This window comes from Melanerpes formicivorus, unplaced genomic scaffold, assembly GCF_026170545.1.
Source record: "Melanerpes formicivorus ecotype bairdi unplaced genomic scaffold, bMelFor1.0.p_v2 SCAF_21, whole genome shotgun sequence".
In the NCBI taxonomy this organism is placed as follows: Eukaryota; Metazoa; Chordata; class Aves; order Piciformes; family Picidae; genus Melanerpes; species Melanerpes formicivorus.
In genome coordinates, this window is record NW_027142373.1 from 14,556,987 (window position 1) to 14,575,851 (window position 18,865).

At 61.7% G+C, this 18,865-nt stretch overlaps 1 protein-coding gene across 2 annotated transcripts in view; it reads right to left on the reverse strand.

Moving 5' to 3' along the window:
• Positions 1-18,865, reverse strand: part of MAP2K4 (mitogen-activated protein kinase kinase 4) — a 99,241-nt gene that overhangs the window by 58,650 nt on the left and 21,726 nt on the right. For both annotated transcript variants that reach the window (XM_068151667.1, XM_068151668.1), the window contains exon 2: positions 294-396. In XM_068151667.1, the coding sequence (XP_068007768.1) occupies positions 294-396 (103 nt within the window). The remainder of the gene's footprint in view (positions 1-293; positions 397-18,865) is intronic.

An 18,865-nucleotide genomic window follows, 5' to 3' on the forward strand; every position in this document is an offset into this window, starting at 1 on the left:
AATTACAGGCTTGCAAGCTACAACTGATCTCACTTCAATCACTTCTGGAAGGCAGAGCTCCAGGGTAAAACAAAGACCCCAAACTGAACCTTTTTTTAAAGGGTGGAGGACAACAGAAAGAAATCCAAACCCCAACTGCAACTCAAAATACCTTCTGCAGAGCCTCAGACTGTGGCAGGTTGGAACAAGCTACAGACGACTGGAGCCAGCAAACTGCAGTCCCAGTCACACTCAGTGCTGGCTAAGGACTGCCAAAGTCGTTGCCCTGGTTGTGCCTTCGGCTTCATACTCACATGTGTGGGTTTTGGAAAGGAACTCCCGAGGTGTTTAGAGTGAATCTCGCTGTGGACTTGAAAGGAGGGTTTGCAAAGTTTAACTTCAGCGCTTTGCGTTTACCTGGGAGACAACGGAACACAAAGGAAACTTTTTGTCAGCAGCAAAACACTCAGAGCATCTGGAGATAAAACAGATGAAAAACAAACAGGCAGACCGAAGCAAACCAAACCGAAAGGAAAGGAAGACCCCCGCTGAGAGAAAGGCAATCAACAGCACCGAGGTCGCGCAGCAGCGGCCAGCCGCGGCTCCGGCCGGGGGCTCAGGGGAGGGGAGCGCGGGCGGCTCTCACCCCCAGGGTCTCCACCAGCTCATTCCCAGGCAGTCGCCCCGCTGAGGTGTCCAAAGCACCTCCTGTGACACCTGGGGCACCACCAGCAGCTTCTAGGGCCCCCAGCAGCCACAGGCCAGCTCTACAGCAGGGCCCCCCAGCATCCCCCCCGCGGCGGCGCTCCTCTCACCGGCCCCCGGCCGCCAGGGAGCAGCTGAAGCGCAGCACCCCCGGGGGGCCTACCGGGCTGTGCTGCCCCAGGGAACTTGTCCCAGCAGGGGCTAGGCTGCAGGACCACGAGGCACAAACAAAACCTGAGGAGCACACTGCAAGGAGCCCTGCAACGGCTGGGCTGCCCCTCTCCACGCTCATCAGAGTGTGGCGGTGCCGAGGGCTGGGCTGCCCGGGGAACCTTCCCTTTAGCAGCAGCCTCTGATGCTCTCTGCTCTTGTGGGGAAAAACAACTGAAGAGTAAGTGGCAGAAGGCTCCAAAGCCCCACTGATGGTCCTGCCTGACAAAGTGGCCTCCCAGCTCCAGGCTCCCCCTGCAAACACCAGCATTCCCAAAGTTGTGGTCAGTCCCCTCCCCAGGACAATTTTTTCCCACATGTCCATCACACATCGTTTATCCTCCTGAACAGCATCGACCTGGAGCTGCAGAGCCCTTCCCAAGCTCAGGCAATGGCCCCAGATCCTGAGCCACTCCTCCCCTGAGCCTGCCCAGCACTCCCCAGCACAAGGAGAGTCTTCTGGATGGTACCTACAGGTGTGCAGAAAGGCCCCGAGGATGCACTTCAGACAGCACCAGGACACACAGCCTCCTGTCCTGCTTGGACTCTGCCAGCCTTAGAACCACAGCTGCTGAGGCTGGGAGAGCCCTCTGAGCTCATCCTGCCCAGCCCTTCCCCACAGCTCACAAAGCCACCCCTGCTGCTAAGCCACTGCACCGCAGCCCTCAGCGCCCGCAGCCCTCAGCGGCCGCAGCCCTCAGCACCGCAGCCCTCAGCGGCCGCAGCCCTCAGCGCCGCAGCCCTCAGCGCCGCAGCCCTCAGCGCCGCAGCCCTCAGCGCCGCAGCCCTCAGCGCCACAGCCCTCAGCACCGCAGCCCTCAGCGCCCACAGCCCTCAGCACCACAGCCCTCAGCGCCGCAGCCCTCAGCGGCCGCAGCCCTCAGCGCCACAGCCCTCAGCACCGCAGCCCTCAGCGCCCACAGCCCTCAGCGCCGCAGCCCTCAGCGCCGCAGCCCTCAGCGCCCGCAGCCCTCAGCACCGCAGCCCTCAGCGGCCGCAGCCCTCAGCGCCACAGCCCTCAGCACCGCAGCCCTCAGCGCCCACAGCCCTCAGCGCCGCAGCCCTCAGCGCCGCAGCCCTCAGCGCCCGCAGCCCTCAGCACCGCAGCCCTCAGCGGCCGCAGCCCTCAGCGCCACAGCCCTCAGCGCCGCAGCCCTCAGCGGCCGCAGCCCTCAGCGCCACAGCCCTCAGCGCCGCAGCCCTCAGCACCGCAGCCCTCAGCGCCCGCAGCCCTCAGCGCCACAGCCCTCAGCACCGCAGCCCTCAGCGCCCGCAGCCCTCAGCGCCGCAGCCCTCAGCGCCGCAGCCCTCAGCGCCGCAGCCCTCAGCGCCCGCAGCCCTCAGCGCCGCAGCCCTCAGCGCCGCAGCCCTCAGCGCCCACAGCCACACAGCTCTGAGACCCCTCCAGGGCTGGGGACTCCACCACCCCCCTGGGCAGCCTGGGACAGTGCCTGAGAGCCCTTGCTGAGAAGGAATTGCTCCTAACATCCAACCTGGACCTCCCCTGGCACAGCTTGAGGCTGTTTGCTCTTGTCCTCTCACTTGTTCCTTGGGTGAAGAGCCCAACCCCCAGCTGGCTGCAGCCTCCTCTCAGGGAGCTGCAGAGAGCAGTGAGGTCTCCCTCAGGCTCCTCTGCTCCAGACTAAGCAAGCCCCAGCTGTCCCTCACAGGACTGTGCTCAAGGCCCTCACCACCTCGGTGGCTCTCCTCTGGACCTGCTCTAGTCCCTCAATGTCCTCCTTGGAGTGAGGAACCCAAAACTGAGCCCAGATTTGAGGCATGGCCTCACCAATGCTGAATAGAGAGGGAACAGTCACAGCCCTGGACCTGCTGCCCACACCAGGCCTCATCCAGGCCAGGCTGCTGGAGACCTTCTTGGCCACCTGGGCACACTGCTGGCTCATCTTCAGCAGGCCATCAGTCAACACCCCCAGGTCCTTCTGCCCTGAGCAGCTCTCCAGCCACTCTGCCCCAAGCCTGGAGTGCTCAAGGGGCTGCTGTAGCCCAAGTGCAGCACTCAACACCTGAGCTTGTCCAAAAGCTTCCACAGGCAGGCAGGGGAAGCCTGCACACACAGCCAGAGGCAGGGCAGGGGAAGCCTGCACACACAGCCAGAGGCAGGGCAGGGGAAGCCTGCACACACAGCCAGAGGCAGGGCAGGGGAAGCCTGCACACACAGCCACAGGCAGGCAGGGCAGGGGAAGCCTGCACACACAGCCAGAGGCAGGGCAGGGGAAGGCTGCACACACAGCCAGAGGCAGGGCAGGGGAAGCCTGCACACACAGCCAGAGGCAGGGCAGGGGAAGCCTGCACACACAGCCACAGGCAGGGCAGGGCAGGGGAAGCCTGCACACACAGCCACAGGCAGGGCAGGGGAAGCCTGCACACACAGCCACAGGCAGGCAGGGCAGGGGAAGCCTGCACACACAGCCACAGGCAGGGCAGGGCAGGGGAAGCCTGCACACACAGCCACAGGCAGGGCAGGGGAAGCCTGCACACACAGCCACAGGCAGGGCAGGGCAGGGGAAGCCTGCACACACAGCCACAGGCAGGGCAGGGCAGGGGAAGCCTGCACACACAGCCACAGGCAGGGCAGGGCAGGGGAAGCCTGCACACACAGCCACAGGCAGGGCAGGGCAGGGCAAGCCTGCACACACAGCCACAGGCAGGGCAGGGCAGGGCAAGCCTGCACACACAGCCACAGGCAGGGCAGGGGAAGCCTGCACACACAGCCAGAGGCAGGGCAGGGCAGGGGAAGCCTGCACACACAGCCAGAGGCAGGGCAGGGCAGGGGAAGCCTGCACACACAGCCACAGGCAGGCAGGGCAGGGGAAGCCTGCACACACAGCCAGAGGCAGGGCAGGGGAAGCCTGCACACACAGCCAGAGGCAGGGCAGGGCAGGGGAAGCCTGCACACACAGCCACAGGCAGGGCAGGGGAAGCCTGCACACACAGCCACAGGCAGGGCAGGGCAGGGGAAGCCTGCACACACAGCCAGGGGCAGGGCAGGGCAGGGGGGGGAAGCCTGCACACACAGCCAGAGGCAGGGCAGGGCAGGGGGGGAAGCCTGCACACACAGCCAGAGGCAGGGCAGGGCAGGGCAGGGGAAGCCTGCACACACAGCCAGGGGCAGGGCAGGGCAGGGGGGGGAAGCCTGCACACACAGCTACAGGCAGGGCAGGGCAGGGGAAGCCTGCACACACAGCCACAGGCAGGGCAGGGCAGGGGAAGCCTGCACACACAGCCAGAGGCAGGGCAGGGGAAGCCTGCACACACAGCCACAGGCAGGGCAGGGCAGGGGAAGCCTGCACACACAGCCAGAGGCAGGGCAGGGCAGGGGAAGCCTGCACACACAGCCACAGGCAGGGCAGGGCAGGGGAAGCCTGCACACACAGCCAGAGGCAGGGCAGGGCAGGGGAAGCCTGCACACACAGCCACAGGCAGGGCAGGGCAGGGGAAGCCTGCACACACAGCCAGAGGCAGGGCAGGGCAGGGGAAGCCTGCACACACAGCCACAGGCAGGGCAGGGCAGGGGAAGCCTGCACACACAGCCACAGGCAGGGCAGGGGAAGCCTGCACACACAGCCACAGGCAGGGCAGGGCAGGGGAAGCCTGCACACACAGCCACAGGCAGGGCAGGGGAAGCCTGCACACACAGCCACAGGCAGGGCAGGGCAGGGGAAGTCTGCACACACAGCCACAGGCAGGGCAGGGGAAGCCTGCACACACAGCCACAGGCAGGGCAGGGCAGGGGAAGCCTGCACACACAGCCACAGGCAGGGCAGGGCAGGGGAAGCCTGCACACACAGCCACAGGCAGGGCAGGGCAGGGGAAGCCTGCACACACAGCCAGAGGCAGGGCAGGGGAAGCCTGCACACACAGCCACAGGCAGGGCAGGGCAGGGGAAGCCTGCACACACAGCCAGAGGCAGGGCAGGGCAGGGGAAGCCTGCACACACAGCCACAGGCAGGGCAGGGCAGGGGAAGCCTGCACACACAGCCACAGGCAGGGCAGGGGAAGCCTGCACACACAGCCACAGGCAGGGCAGGGGAAGCCTGCACACACAGCCACAGGCAGGGCAGGGCAGGGGAAGCCTGCACACACAGCCACAGGCAGGGCAGGGGAAGCCTGCACACACAGCCACAGGCAGGGCAGGGGAAGCCTGCACACACAGCCAGAGGCAGGGCAGGGCAGGGCAGGGGAAGCCTGCACACACAGCCACAGGCAGGGCAGGGCAGGGGAAGCCTGCACACACAGCCACAGGCAGGGCAGGGGAAGCCTGCACACACAGCTACAGGCAGGGCAGGGCAGGGGAAGCCTGCACACACAGCTACAGGCAGGGCAGGGCAGGGGAAGCCTGCACACACAGCCACAGGCAGGGCAGGGCAGGGGAAGCCTGCACACACAGCCACAGGCAGGGCAGGGCAGGGGAAGCCTGCACACACAGCCACAGGCAGGGCAGGGCAGGGGAAGCCTGCACACACAGCCACAGGCAGGGCAGGGCAGGGGAAGCCTGCACACACAGCCACAGGCAGGGCAGGGCAGGGGAAGCCTGCACACACAGCCACAGGCAGGGCAGGGGAAGCCTGCACACACAGCCAGAGGCAGGGCAGGGCAGGGGAAGCCTGCACACACAGCCAGAGGCAGGGCAGGGCAGGGGAAGCCTGCACACACAGCCACAGGCAGGGCAGGGGAAGCCTGCACACACAGCCACAGGCAGGGCAGGGGAAGCCTGCACACACAGCCAGAGGCAGGGCAGGGCAGGGGAAGCCTGCACACACAGCCAGAGGCAGGGCAGGGCAGGGGAAGCCTGCACACACAGCCAGAGGCAGGGCAGGGCAGGGGAAGCCTGCACACACAGCCAGAGGCAGGGCAGGGCAGGGGAAGCCTGCACACACAGCCAGAGGCAGGGCAGGGCAGGGGAAGCCTGCACACACAGCCACAGGCAGGGCAGGGGAAGCCTGCACACACAGCCACAGGCAGGGCAGGGGAAGCCTGCACACACAGCCAGAGGCAGGGCAGGGCAGGGGAAGCCTGCACACACAGCCACAGGCAGGGCAGGGGAAGCCTGCACACACAGCCACAGGCAGGGCAGGGCAGGGGAAGCCTGCACACACAGCCAGGGGCAGGGCAGGGCAGGGGGGGGAAGCCTGCACACACAGCCAGAGGCAGGGCAGGGCAGGGGGGGAAGCCTGCACACACAGCCAGAGGCAGGGCAGGGCAGGGCAGGGGAAGCCTGCACACACAGCCACAGGCAGGGCAGGGGAAGCCTGCACTCACAGCCACAGGCAGGGCAGGGCAGGGGAAGCCTGCACACACAGCCAGGGGCAGGGCAGGGCAGGGGGGGGAAGCCTGCACACACAGCCACAGGCAGGGCAGGGCAGGGGAAGCCTGCACACACAGCCAGAGGCAGGGCAGGGCAGGGGAAGCCTGCACACACAGCCAGAGGCAGGGCAGGGCAGGGGAAGCCTGCACACACAGCTACAGGCAGGGCAGGGCAGGGGAAGCCTGCACACACAGCCACAGGCAGGCAGGGCAGGGGAAGCCTGCACACACAGCCACAGGCAGGGCAGGGCAGGGGAAGCCTGCACACACAGCCAGAGGCAGGGCAGGGGAAGCCTGCACACACAGCCAGAGGCAGGCAGGGCAGGGGAAGCCTGCACACACAGCCAGAGGCAGGCAGGGCAGGGGAAGCCTGCACACACAGCTACAGGCAGGGCAGGGCAGGGGAAGCCTGCACACACAGCCAGAGGCAGGGCAGGGCAGGGGAAGCCTGCACACACAGCCACAGGCAGGGCAGGGCAGGGGAAGCCTGCACACACAGCCACAGGCAGGGCAGGGCAGGGGAAGCCTGCACACACAGCCAGAGGCAGGGCAGGGGAAGCCTGCACACACAGCCACAGGCAGGGCAGGGCAGGGGAAGCCTGCACACACAGCCAGAGGCAGGGCAGGGCAGGGGAAGCCTGCACACACAGCCACAGGCAGGGCAGGGCAGGGGAAGCCTGCACACACAGCCACAGGCAGGGCAGGGCAGGGGAAGCCTGCACACACAGCCACAGGCAGGGCAGGGGAAGCCTGCACACACAGCCACAGGCAGGGCAGGGCAGGGCAGGGGAAGCCTGCACACACAGCCACAGGCAGGGCAGGGCAGGGGAAGCCTGCACACACAGCTACAGGCAGGGCAGGGCAGGGGAAGCCTGCACACACAGCCACAGGCAGGGCAGGGCAGGGGAAGCCTGCACACACAGCCACAGGCAGGGCAGGGCAGGGGAAGCCTGCACACACAGCCACAGGCAGGGCAGGGCAGGGGAAGCCTGCACACACAGCCACAGGCAGGGCAGGGGAAGCCTGCACACACAGCCACAGGCAGGGCAGGGGAAGCCTGCACACACAGCCACAGGCAGGGCAGGGGAAGCCTGCACACACAGCCACAGGCAGGGCAGGGCAGGGGAAGCCTGCACACACAGCCACAGGCAGGGCAGGGCAGGGGAAGCCTGCACACACAGCCAGAGGCAGGGCAGGGGAAGCCTGCACACACAGCCACAGGCAGGCAGGGCAGGGGAAGCCTGCACACACAGCCACAGGCAGGCAGGGCAGGGGAAGCCTGCACACACAGCCAGAGGCAGGGCAGGGGAAGCCTGCACACACAGCCAGAGGCAGGGCAGGGCAGGGGAAGCCTGCACACACAGCCAGAGGCAGGGCAGGGCAGGGGATGCCTGCACACACAGCCAGAGGCAGGGCAGGGGAAGCCTGCACACACAGCCACAGGCAGGGCAGGGGAAGCCTGCACACACAGCCAGAGGCAGGGCAGGGGAAGCCTGCACACACAGCCACAGGCAGGGCAGGGCAGGGGAAGCCTGCACACACAGCCACAGGCAGGGCAGGGGAAGCCTGCACACACAGCCACAGGCAGGGCAGGGCAGGGGAAGCCTGCACACACAGCTACAGGCAGGGCAGGGCAGGGGAAGCCTGCACACACAGCCACAGGCAGGGCAGGGCAGGGGAAGCCTGCACACACAGCCAGAGGCAGGGCAGGGCAGGGGAAGCCTGCACACACAGCCACAGGCAGGGCGGGGGAAGCCTGCACACACAGCCACAGGCAGGGCAGGGCAGGGCAAGCCTGCACACACAGCCAGAGGCAGGGCAGGGGAAGCCTGCACACACAGCCAGAGGCAGGGCAGGGGAAGCCTGCACACACAGCCACAGGCAGGGCAGGGCAGGGGAAGCCTGCACACACAGCCACAGGCAGGGCAGGGCAGGGGAAGCCTGCACACACAGCCACAGGCAGGGCAGGGGAAGCCTGCACACACAGCCACAGGCAGGGCAGGGCAGGGGAAGCCTGCACACAGAGCCACAGGCAGGACAGGGGAAGCCTGCACACACAGCCACAGGCAGGCAGGGCAGGGGAAGCCTGCACACACAGCCAGAGGCAGGGCAGGGGAAGCCTGCACACACAGCCAGAGGCAGGGCAGGGCAGGGGAAGCCTGCACACACAGCCAGAGGCAGGGCAGGGCAGGGGATGCCTGCACACACAGCCAGAGGCAGGGCAGGGGAAGCCTGCACACACAGCCACAGGCAGGGCAGGGGAAGCCTGCACACACAGCCAGAGGCAGGGCAGGGGAAGCCTGCACACACAGCCACAGGCAGGGCAGGGGAAGCCTGCACACACAGCCACAGGCAGGGCAGGGCAGGGGAAGCCTGCACACACAGCCACAGGCAGGGCAGGGCAGGGCAGGGGAAGCCTGCACACACAGCCACAGGCAGGGCAGGGCAGGGGAAGCCTGCACACACAGCCACAGGCAGGGCAGGGCAGGGGAAGCCTGCACACACAGCCAGAGGCAGGGCAGGGGAAGCCTGCACACACAGCCACAGGCAGGGCAGGGCAGGGGAAGCCTGCACACACAGCCAGAGGCAGGGCAGGGGAAGCCTGCACACACAGCCACAGGCAGGGCAGGGCAGGGGAAGCCTGCACACACAGCCAGAGGCAGACACCAGCACAGGAAGTGCTGGGGCCTGAGCCATGGGCCCCAAACCAGAGCTGAGCTCTGGCTGAACATCCCAACCAAACACTGGGTGTTATAGAATCATACAATGGTCCAGGCCAGAAGGCACCTCCAAAGCTCATCCAGTCCAAACCCCTGCACTCAGCAGGGACATCCCCAATGCCCAGAGCCTTGTTGAGCCTCACCTTCAATATCTCCAGGGAAGAAGCCTCAACCACCTCCCTGGGCAGCCTGTTCCAGTGTTCCACTACCCTCACAGTAAAGAATATTCCAAGCATCTGCTCCCCAGGTCAATGTCTGCTCCTTAGCATCTATTACCACTTAACAAAGTCTGGATGCTTATTAGTGACAGATGGAGCTTAGAACAGAACAGAACCAGCAGTGAGGGTGAAATGGCATCAGAATGGAGTCAACTTTCCTGCCTTAGAGGCAGAGCACCAGCCAGCACACAAGGCCAGCCTTGTGTGGAGGTGTGAGCAAAGCCAGAGAGATAAAACCACTCCAACACTCCCTTGGTTTCTCTCTGGGCCCTGGGAAAATCCAAGGGGAAGATGAAGTCACAGGTTTCCACATTTAGAATCACATGAACTTGTTTACTCAGCAATATGGAGGCTGGGCCCTCTCACAGCCTCCCTGGAAGCTTCCCCTAGGAGTGGAGGCACTGCTAGGACCTCCCAAGGGGCAGCAAAGGTTCTCCAAACCCTGGCTGTAAGCAGGGCTCCCCAGCAGCTGGGGATCTGGATGATGCTCAGGTGCTGGGGCAGGTGGTTATGGATCTTGCCTACCACTCTGCCTGGCCTTATGCAGCACTGAGCAGCTGCACTGCCTTGGTGCATTTCACCTCTGCTCTACCACCAATGTTTTGCTGCTTCTGCCACTGATATGCAGAGGCACAGCAGGGAGAGAGGAGTTCACTCCTGCCCCAAGGTGCCTGTGCCCCTTGTGCTGAGCCTGTCAGCTGGCAACACAGCTCCTGGACAGCAGTCCCAGGATGAAGGGATTGTGTGGAGGGGGGATTGGTGTCTCAGCAGAGGGGAAACCTCCTGATGTGTTGGCAGAGGAACCTCCTGATGTTGAGCAGGGGTAGAACCTCTTAGAAGATTCTGATTGAGACTCTCTTCACTGTTGATGCTTGGAATGGCAGCACTCAGGACTGCACACAGCCCCAGGGTGCCTCCCCAGGAGTGACAGTGACAATTCAGTCTCACTTCAGTGCCCATCCCCATCCTGATGTCCATTCCTCCCCTCACCCATGGCACCCTGCTGCTGACCAAGCACCGATGCCCTAAGCCCTGCAGAGGAGAGCTGGGCTGCTGGGAAGGCAGCAGAGCAAAAGCTTCCCAAGGGCAGGCCCTAGGAGCTCCTGTGCCCAACAAACTGCAGCAGAATCACTCAGAAGAAGCCAAAGAGGTCATCTCAGCCCTGCACACGACCCAGAAATGAAGCAGGAGATGAACAAAACCCAAAAGGCAGCAAAACCAAACTGAGTCTGTCACTTTCTGCAGACCTTAGCAGCACTGATGCCAACCACCCACAGTGTTCCCACACACCAGACCCACAGAAATGTTCTCAGGATGACAGAAGAGTTTGGGTTGGAAGGCACCTTCAAAGCTGACCCAGTCCAGTGCCTGCCATCTACAGGGACACCTTTCACTGGATCAGGTTGCTCAAAGCTCCCTTCAGCCACCTGCCTTTGAAAAGTGCCAGGGATGAGGCATCCACAGCTTCCCTGGGAGGCAGTGCCCCAGCACCCCCCTGTCAACATCTGCTCAGCCACCAGCAGAGACACAAAGCCAGCTGCATCTCCTGGCTGTGTCTTAGTCACAGAATCAGCCAGGTTGGAAGAGACCTCCAAGGTCATCCAGTCCAACCTATCACCCAGCCCTATCCAGTCCACTAGACCATGGCACCAAGTGCCTCATCCAGGCTCTTCTTGAACACCCCCAGGGATGGTGACTCTACCACCTCCCTGGGCAGCACATCCCAGTGGCCAAATACTCTGTGAAGAACTTCTTCCTACCATCCAGCCTGAACCTCCCCTGCACAGCTTGAGACAGTGTCCTCTTGTTCTGGTGCTGGCTGCCTGGGAGAAGAGCCCAACCCCCACCTGGCTACAACCTCCCTTCAGGGAGCTGGAGAGAGCAATGAGGTCTCCCCTGAGCCTCCTGCTCTCAGACAAGAGAAGTTCTTTGGAAGTGCTGCAAGGCTCCTCCACAGCAGAGGGCTGCAGGCAGGCCAGCCACCAGTCAGGACCCAGAGGTTTCCTGGCAGGACCTGCTGCAAGTGCACAACCTGGGACAGGGCTGCAACACCACCACTGCCTGACCAACCTCTGGGACTTCTGATGATGCCTGCTGGCAGCTCCCTCCTGACACAGAGCAACACCAGACCGAGCCCAGGGCTGCCAGGACCCCAGCGACGCCCGCGCTGGCCAGCCGCAGCTGTAGGGCTGAATCCTCCCCCTGCTGCTCTGCCCCAGCTCCGGGCAGGAGTGGGGGGTGCTGGGCAGCTACCTGCAGGTGATGGTCACACAGCTCCTCACCCATGTCCTGTTTCAGCAGCAGCAGCTCCACTCAGACTGGCTCAGGGGCTCTGCACCATCCACCACCCTTCTCATGTTGATTCATCCACACCTGAAGCACTTCCCCTCTCTCCAGGGCAAGGCAGTGTCAGGAACTTTCCCTTTCCAGCAGCAATGTTCATCCAACTTGGCAGAGCCTCTGGCTGTGAAGGGGCCCAAGAGTGACACCAATTCACACAGAATCACTATGGGTGCAAAAGATCTTCAAGGCCATCAAGGAAGCTCTCCACAGCAGGAGACTCCACAACCTCTCTGGGCAGCCTGCTCCAGGCCTCCAGCAGCCTCACAACAAACAACTTTCTCCTCCTGCTCAGATCCAACCTCCTGGCTGCCACTCTGTGCCCACTGCCCCTTGTGCTGGCCCTGGGCACCACTCAGCAGAGTCTGGCCCCAGCCTCTTGCCCCCCACAGCTCCTTTAGCTCTTGCGGAGCATTGCTCAGCTGCCCTCTGGGGCTGCTCTTCTGCAGGCTCTCAGCCCCAGGGCTCTCAGCCTTTGCTGCTCCCAGAGCTGCTCCAGGCCCCTCAGCAGCTTTGCAGCCTGCCCTGGACTCTCTCCAGTTGCTCCTACTTTGGCTCCTACCACTTCTTGATGCTAGGTTAGTGCTGAAACTACAAGGGTTCTTGACTCAGGTCTTTCCAGCTCCCACTGGTAGTGTAAGATCAGCACAGAGCTCAACAAACCTAAGTCCAGACTGGTTCTGAGCATGGGATGGCCTTGGCTTTGGCTGAGCTGCAGTGGCAAGGAAGGTATTGCCTTGTGTTCTGAGGGAATCTGCCCAGGGCTGTGCCCTGTGGTATGCTGCTCTCTGTCACAGTGCCAAGGGGACTCACTCTGGGCAGGTCTGTCCCTGCAGCAGCACCACGCCACAACCCTGCCTGAGCTCCACCTCCCTGCTCCACTGTAAGCAGAAAAAAAGAGAAACAGCCACAGGGAAAGAGTTTGTGGCAGCAAAGAGCAAGAAGGATGACCAGAGGGTCTGCACCCAGCCCTGCAACCTCCCCACCTTACCCTTGCACAACTAAAACACACCAACAAAAAGAGAACCTGGGGGGTGGGAAGGATGTGAGGGCTGCTGGGTTGGGAGATTTGCTTCCCCCTGGAAAGGGAGCAGAACCTCCAAGGTTAGCTTCTGAAGAGGAAACAATCTGATCTCCTCCAGGGCATCCACAGCAAAGCTGATGCTCATAAATGTACATCAACAGCTGAGGGCTGGGTGTCCTGGGGTAGGCCAAGGGGCAGCAGAGCAAAAACTCCAGCACAGGAGGCTCCACCTCAGCAGGAGGAGGAACTTCTGCAGTGTGAGGCTCCCAGAGGCCTGGAGCAGGCTGCCCAGAGAGGTTGTGAAGTCTCCTGCTCTGGAGCCTTCCCAGCCCTGTCTGGATGTGTTCTGTGTGACCTGTGCTGGATCCTATGCTCCTGCTCTGGCAGGGGGCTTGGACCTAACATCCTCTGATCCTGTGAACTCTCAGCTGAGCAGGAACCAACCCAACACTCTGTTGCCCCTCTGTGTTTCCAAGAGCTCTGACTGTGCTAGGTGTGCTAGCAAAGCCCTGGCTGTGATGCAGGGGGAGCAGGGGAACATCTGCCCCTGCCCAGAGCTGCAGCACACCCCCAGGCCTGGCTGCTGCCTGGCTCCAGGGCTGCTGGCACAGTGCTGCCTTCCCACAGAGCCTTCCAGCCTCCCTGAGATTTCCTTCCTTCCTTTCCAGCCTTGCCCATGGATGCACTCCAACAGCAGCACAACTGTTGTGGGAGCAAAGAAGTTTTCCAGCCTTGCTCTCCAGACAAACCATTGTCCCAGGGCAAACTGCTCACATTTTGGAGGAAACCATGAAGAACTCCAGCCCAGAGCAGAGTTAGCCCTGGGGGGTCTGGATGAGGGAAGCCTGGGGGTTGAGCTGCCTGGTTTAGGAACTGCCACTGCAGAAACTCTCTGCCAAGGGCAGAAGGATGCTCAGCAGGTCTGTCACTGGCATTGACTGCCCCACTCAGTACCATGGTCAGCATTCACACCCAGACGAGGGCTGTGCCCTGCAGCAGGGCCAAGCACTGCTCCTGTCAGGAGGAAGGGTTGAGCCAGGATGTACAGAGGTGACTGCCCCTGGGACTCAGCTCTGGGGAGGCCACACCTGGAGTGCTGTGCCCAGTTTTGAGCACCTGAACACAGGAGAGCTGTGGAGGTGCTGGAGCCAGGGCAGAGCAGGGCAGGGAAGCTGGGAAGGGCCTGGAGAATAAATCTGCTGGAGAGCAACTGAAGGAGCTGGGGATGGTTAGTGTGAAACAGAGGAGGCTGAGGGGAGACCTCCTGGCTCTCTACAGCTCCCTGAAAGGAGGTTGTGGAGAGGCTGCTGCTGGTCTCTTCTCACAGGTAATTAGTGACAGAACAAGAGGGAATGGCCTCAAGCTGCCACTGGGCAGGTTCAGACTGGACAGTAGGAAACATTTTTCCCAGCAAGAGTGGTCAGGGGTTGGAATGTGCTGCCCAGGGAGGTGGGGGAGTCCCCAAGCCTGGAGGTGTTTCAAGGTGGCTTGGATGTGGTGCTTGGGGATATGGTCCAGGGGTGACCCTTGCAGAGTAGGGTTCTGGGCTGGCCTTGGTGATCCTGAGGGTCTGCTCCAGCCTGAATGTTTCTGTAGTAATTCCCCACCAGCCCCAAGGCTGCTTCCATTCAGGGAGCACAAAGCCACCCAGGCCCAGGCCAGGCAGGCCCCTGGGTGTGCTCCTGGCCACTGCCTCCATGGGAGCCCCCCACAGCCCAGCAGTGGGGTGACACACCAGGGTAGCAAGACTGCCCAGTGACTGAGACTGGGGGAGGTGTTCCCAGTCCCACAGACCCTCCCCACACCAGCAGACTCACACCTCTGCAACTTCAGTCCATGACCCAGGGCAGATCCAACAGCACTTGCCCAGCGCCTACAAACACCTCTCAAGCCTGGCTGACCTTGCTTGGGCTTTGAGTGCAAGAATACTTTGGGCTGGAAGGGACCTTCAAGGCCATCCAGTGCCAGCCCCCTGCCCTGGGCAGGGACACCTCCCACCAGCACAGGCTGCTCAAGGCCTCATCCAGCCTGGCCCTGAGCACCTCCAGGCAGGGCACAGCCACAGCCTCCCTGGGCAGCCTGTGCCAGGCTCTCCCCAGCCTCACTGCCAACAATTTCTTCCTCCTCTCCACTCTCAGTCTCTCCTCTCCCAGCTCAAAGCACTCCCAGCCCTGGGATAGGACAAGGAGCAAGGGATGTGAGCTGCAGCACAGGAGGCTCCCCCTCAACACCAGGAGGAACTTCTTTACTGTAGGGGTCCCAGAGGCCTGCAGCAGGCTGCCCAGAGAGGTTGTGGAGTCTCCTGCTCTGGAGCCTTTCCAGCCCCATCTGGATGCGTTCTGTGTGACCTGAGCTGGATTCTCTGCTCCTGCTCTGGCAGGGGGTTGGACTGCATGATCTCTTTGGGTCCCTTCCAACCCTGACATCCTCTGACCCTGCTCTCCTGGGAGGGGCAGGGGCTGGCTGAAGATGCAGACTCTGACTGCCACTGCTGACTTCTGAGTGCCCTCAGGAGAGGCAGTGCCTCTGAGGAGCAATATTGGCTTGCACAAGCCATGGCCGCTTCTGGCCATCCCTCTCTCGACTGAAACTGTCTTCTTCCAAGGTTCAAGGAAACAAGAGTCTGGACAAGCAGGGTTACAAATGACACCAAATCATTCAGATTCCTGGTTTCTGGACAAAAGCTGCCAAGAACCACACCAGCTTCACTTTGCTGCCCCGGGAGAAACCCCAGGACACTTCCACAATGAGCTGCTCCTGCCAAGTGCTTCCCTCAGCATGAGACACCCAGCTGCTTTGTCATGCTTGCCTCCAGCTAACTGGGAGCCTCAGAGCTCATCACACCACACAGGAGCCTTGCTGTCCTGCAAACACATCCCTGGCTCCTGCTGACACTTCTGGAACTGAGAGAAGCTGTTTCAGTAAAGGAGAGACCCCAGCAGAGCTACACACCTGAGCTGCAGCCAGCAGCACATCTCAGCTCACTGAGGGACACAGCACCTGCAGGTGAGCAGCCTGGGCAGTGACAACCACCAACCCCAGCAGCTGCTCTGGAGCTTAGAAGTATTAAACCCAATGCAAAGCTGAATCCAAAGGTTGTGGTCAGTGCCCAAAGCCACCCAGCATGCCAGCTTTCCAGTGCCATCCTTTTGCAGCCACTAGAACTGCCCCCAAACCCCTCAGTAATCGTTGAAGGACTCTCAGCCCCCTGCCAGCAGCAGCCCAGAGAAGCCTTCAGGGCAGCCCCACACTCCCCAAGAGCAGGACTCTACCCCACAGAATGCTCTGGGTTGGCAGGCCCCCAGCAGGCAGCAGGGCCATCCTCCACTGGACCATTAGCTCTTCTCTAGTCTGAAGCCACTGTCCCTCACCCTGGCACTGCAGGCCTTTGGAAGCAGCCTCTCCCCAGCCTCCTTCTGGCCCCTTCAGGTACAGAATCACAGAATATCTTTGGTTGGAAGAGAACTTCAAGATCATCCAGTCCAGCCTTCAACCCAGCACTGCAAGGTCACCACCAAACCATGTCACAGTATCACTTACGTTGGAAAGGACCTCGAGGATCATCGAGTCCAACCTATCAACCCAGGCCTCACGACTAGACCATGGCACCAAGTGCCACATCCAAGCCCCTCTTGAACGCCTCCAGGGACGGGGACTCCACCACCTCCCTGGGCAGCACATCCCAATGCCGAATGACTCGCTCGGTGAAGAACTTCCTCCTCACCTCGAGTCTAAACCTCCCCTGGCACAGCTTGAGACTGTGTCCCCTTGTTCTGGTGCTGGTTGCCTGGGAGAAGAGGCCAACCCCTTCCTGGCTACAACCACCTTTCAGTTTCATAGTTTCATTCAGGGTTGGAAGGGACCACAAGGATCATCTAGTTCCAACCCCCCTGCCATGGGCAGGGACACCCCACACTACATCAGGCTGCCCAGAGCCTCATCCAGCCTGGCCTTAAACACCTCCAGGGCTGGGGCCTCAACCACCTCCCTGGACAACCCATTCCAGGGTCTCACCACTCTCATGGGGAAGAACTTCCTCGGGTAGTTGCAGAGGGCAATGAGGTCTCCCCTGAGCCTCCTCTTCTCCAGGCTAAACAATCCCAGCTCCCTCAGCCTCTCCTCACAGGGCTGTGCTCAAGGCCTCTCCCCAGCCTCGTTGCCCTTCTCTGGACACGCTCAAGTGTCTCAATATCCTTCCTAAACTGAGGAGCCCAGAACTGGACACAGGACTCAAGGTGCGGCCTAACCAAAGCAGAGTACAGGGGCACTATGACCTCCCTGCTCCTGCTGGCTACACTATTCCTAATGCAGGCCAGGATGCTATTGGCCCTCCTGGCCACCTGGGCACACTGCTGGCTCATATTCAGGTGGCTGTCGATCAGCACACCCAGGTCCCTCTCTGTTTGGGAGCTCTCCAGCCACTCCGACCCCAGCCTGTAGCTCTGCATGGGATTGCCGTAGCCAAAGTGCAGCACTCGGCACTTGGACTTGTTGAATGCCATCCTGTTGGACTCTGCCCATCTGTCCAGTCGGTCGAGGTCCCTCTGCAGAGCCTTTCTACCCTCTAACTGACTAACATCTGCCCCCAACTTTGTGTCATCTGCAAACTTGCTGCTGACTGACTCGACCCCCTCATCCAGATCATCAATGAAGATGTTGAAGAGCACAGGGCCCAGCACTGATCCCTGGGGGACACCACTGGTGCCTGGCTGCCAGCTGGCTGTGGCACCATTCACCACCACTCTCTGGGCTCAGCCTCCAGCCAGTTTCTAACCCATCGCAGTGTGCTCCCATCCAAGCCATGGGCTGACAGCCTGGCCAGGAGTTTGCTGTGGGGGACGGTGTCAAAGGCCTTGCTGAAGTCCAGGTAGACCACATCCACAGGCCTCCCCACATCCACCAGATGGGTCACCTGATCATAGAAGGAGATCAGGTTGGAGAGGCAGGACCTGCCCTTCCTGAATCCCTAAGCACCAGGTCCTGATGCTGTTTAAATCTCTCTGGGGATGGTGACTCCACCACTGCCCTGGGCAGACCATTCCAGTGTTTGAGAACCCTTTCTATGAAGAAATACTTCCTAACATCCAGCCTCAACCTCCTGTGGCACAGCCTGAATCCCTTTCTTCTAGTCCTGTCACTTGCCATCAGGGAGAAGAGGCTGCCCCTCCTCTCTCCAATGTCCTCTCAGGGAGCTGCAGAGACCAAGGAGGTCTCCCCTCGGCCTCCTCCAGACTGAACCACCCCAGCTCCCTCAGCTGCTCCTCACAGGACTTGTCCTCCAGGCCCTTCTCAAGCCTTGCTGCCCTTGAGCACAGCTCTGTAACAAACAGTGAAACTCTGACACCTTTTTCCATAAGTTATTGGTGGTGCTTAGACCTTCTAGAAATAGAATAGAAGAGACCAGGTTGGAAGAGAGCTTCAAGGAAGAGACCTCCCAGCCCTTCCCCCCCGAAGTGCTGTGGGGTGGGGAGTGCTTGCTTCACCCAGCACAGGACCACCCCCCCCTTGCCAGAGGCTGGCACTGTCTCCCCTCACCACTCTGCCTCCTCTGTGACAGCAGATGACCAAAGCTGGCACCCACCCAGCTGAGCCCCACCAGCCTCCTGCACCAGAGGCTCTCCCTGTAGGAACCACTCTCTCCAAGAGCTTGTCCATTCCTCATCACCCCTCTGACACTCAGCACCCTGTCCCAGAGCTTCCAAAGCTTCACCACCCAATGCACAAAGAGAACCCTGCCCTCTGGCTTGGCCATTTATGAACCTATTTTCTTCTTACTTTACCCTGCTGAGCACCAAGCCTTGCATCAGAGGATACACTGAGCAAGGCCATGGAGCTCTGCCATGTTCACACCAAGCTGTCCTGGGCTCGACACTGTCCCACACCACATCCTGGTCTCCAAACTGGTGACACATGGGTGTGATGGGTGACCACTAGATGGATAAGGAACTGGCTTGATGGCTGCACCCAAAGAGTGGCTGTCCATGGGCCCATGTCCCAGTGAAGGCCAGGGACAAGCAGAGTCCCTCAGGGATCAGTCCTGAGACCTGTCTTGTTCAACATCTTTGTGGGTGCCATGGACAGTGGCATTGAGTGCACCCTCAGCAAGTTTGCTGATGACACCAAGCTGTGTGGTGCAGCAGACAGCTGGAGGGAAGGGATCCATCCAGAGGGACCTGGACAGGCTGGAGAGGTGGGCACAAGCCAACCTCATGAAGTTCAATAAGACCAAGTGCAGGGTCCTGCAGCTGGGTCAAGGCAATCCCAGGCACAAATCCAGGCAGGGCAGGGACTGGCTGGAAAGCAGCTCTGAGGAGAGAGATTTGGGGGTGCTGGGGGAGGAGAAG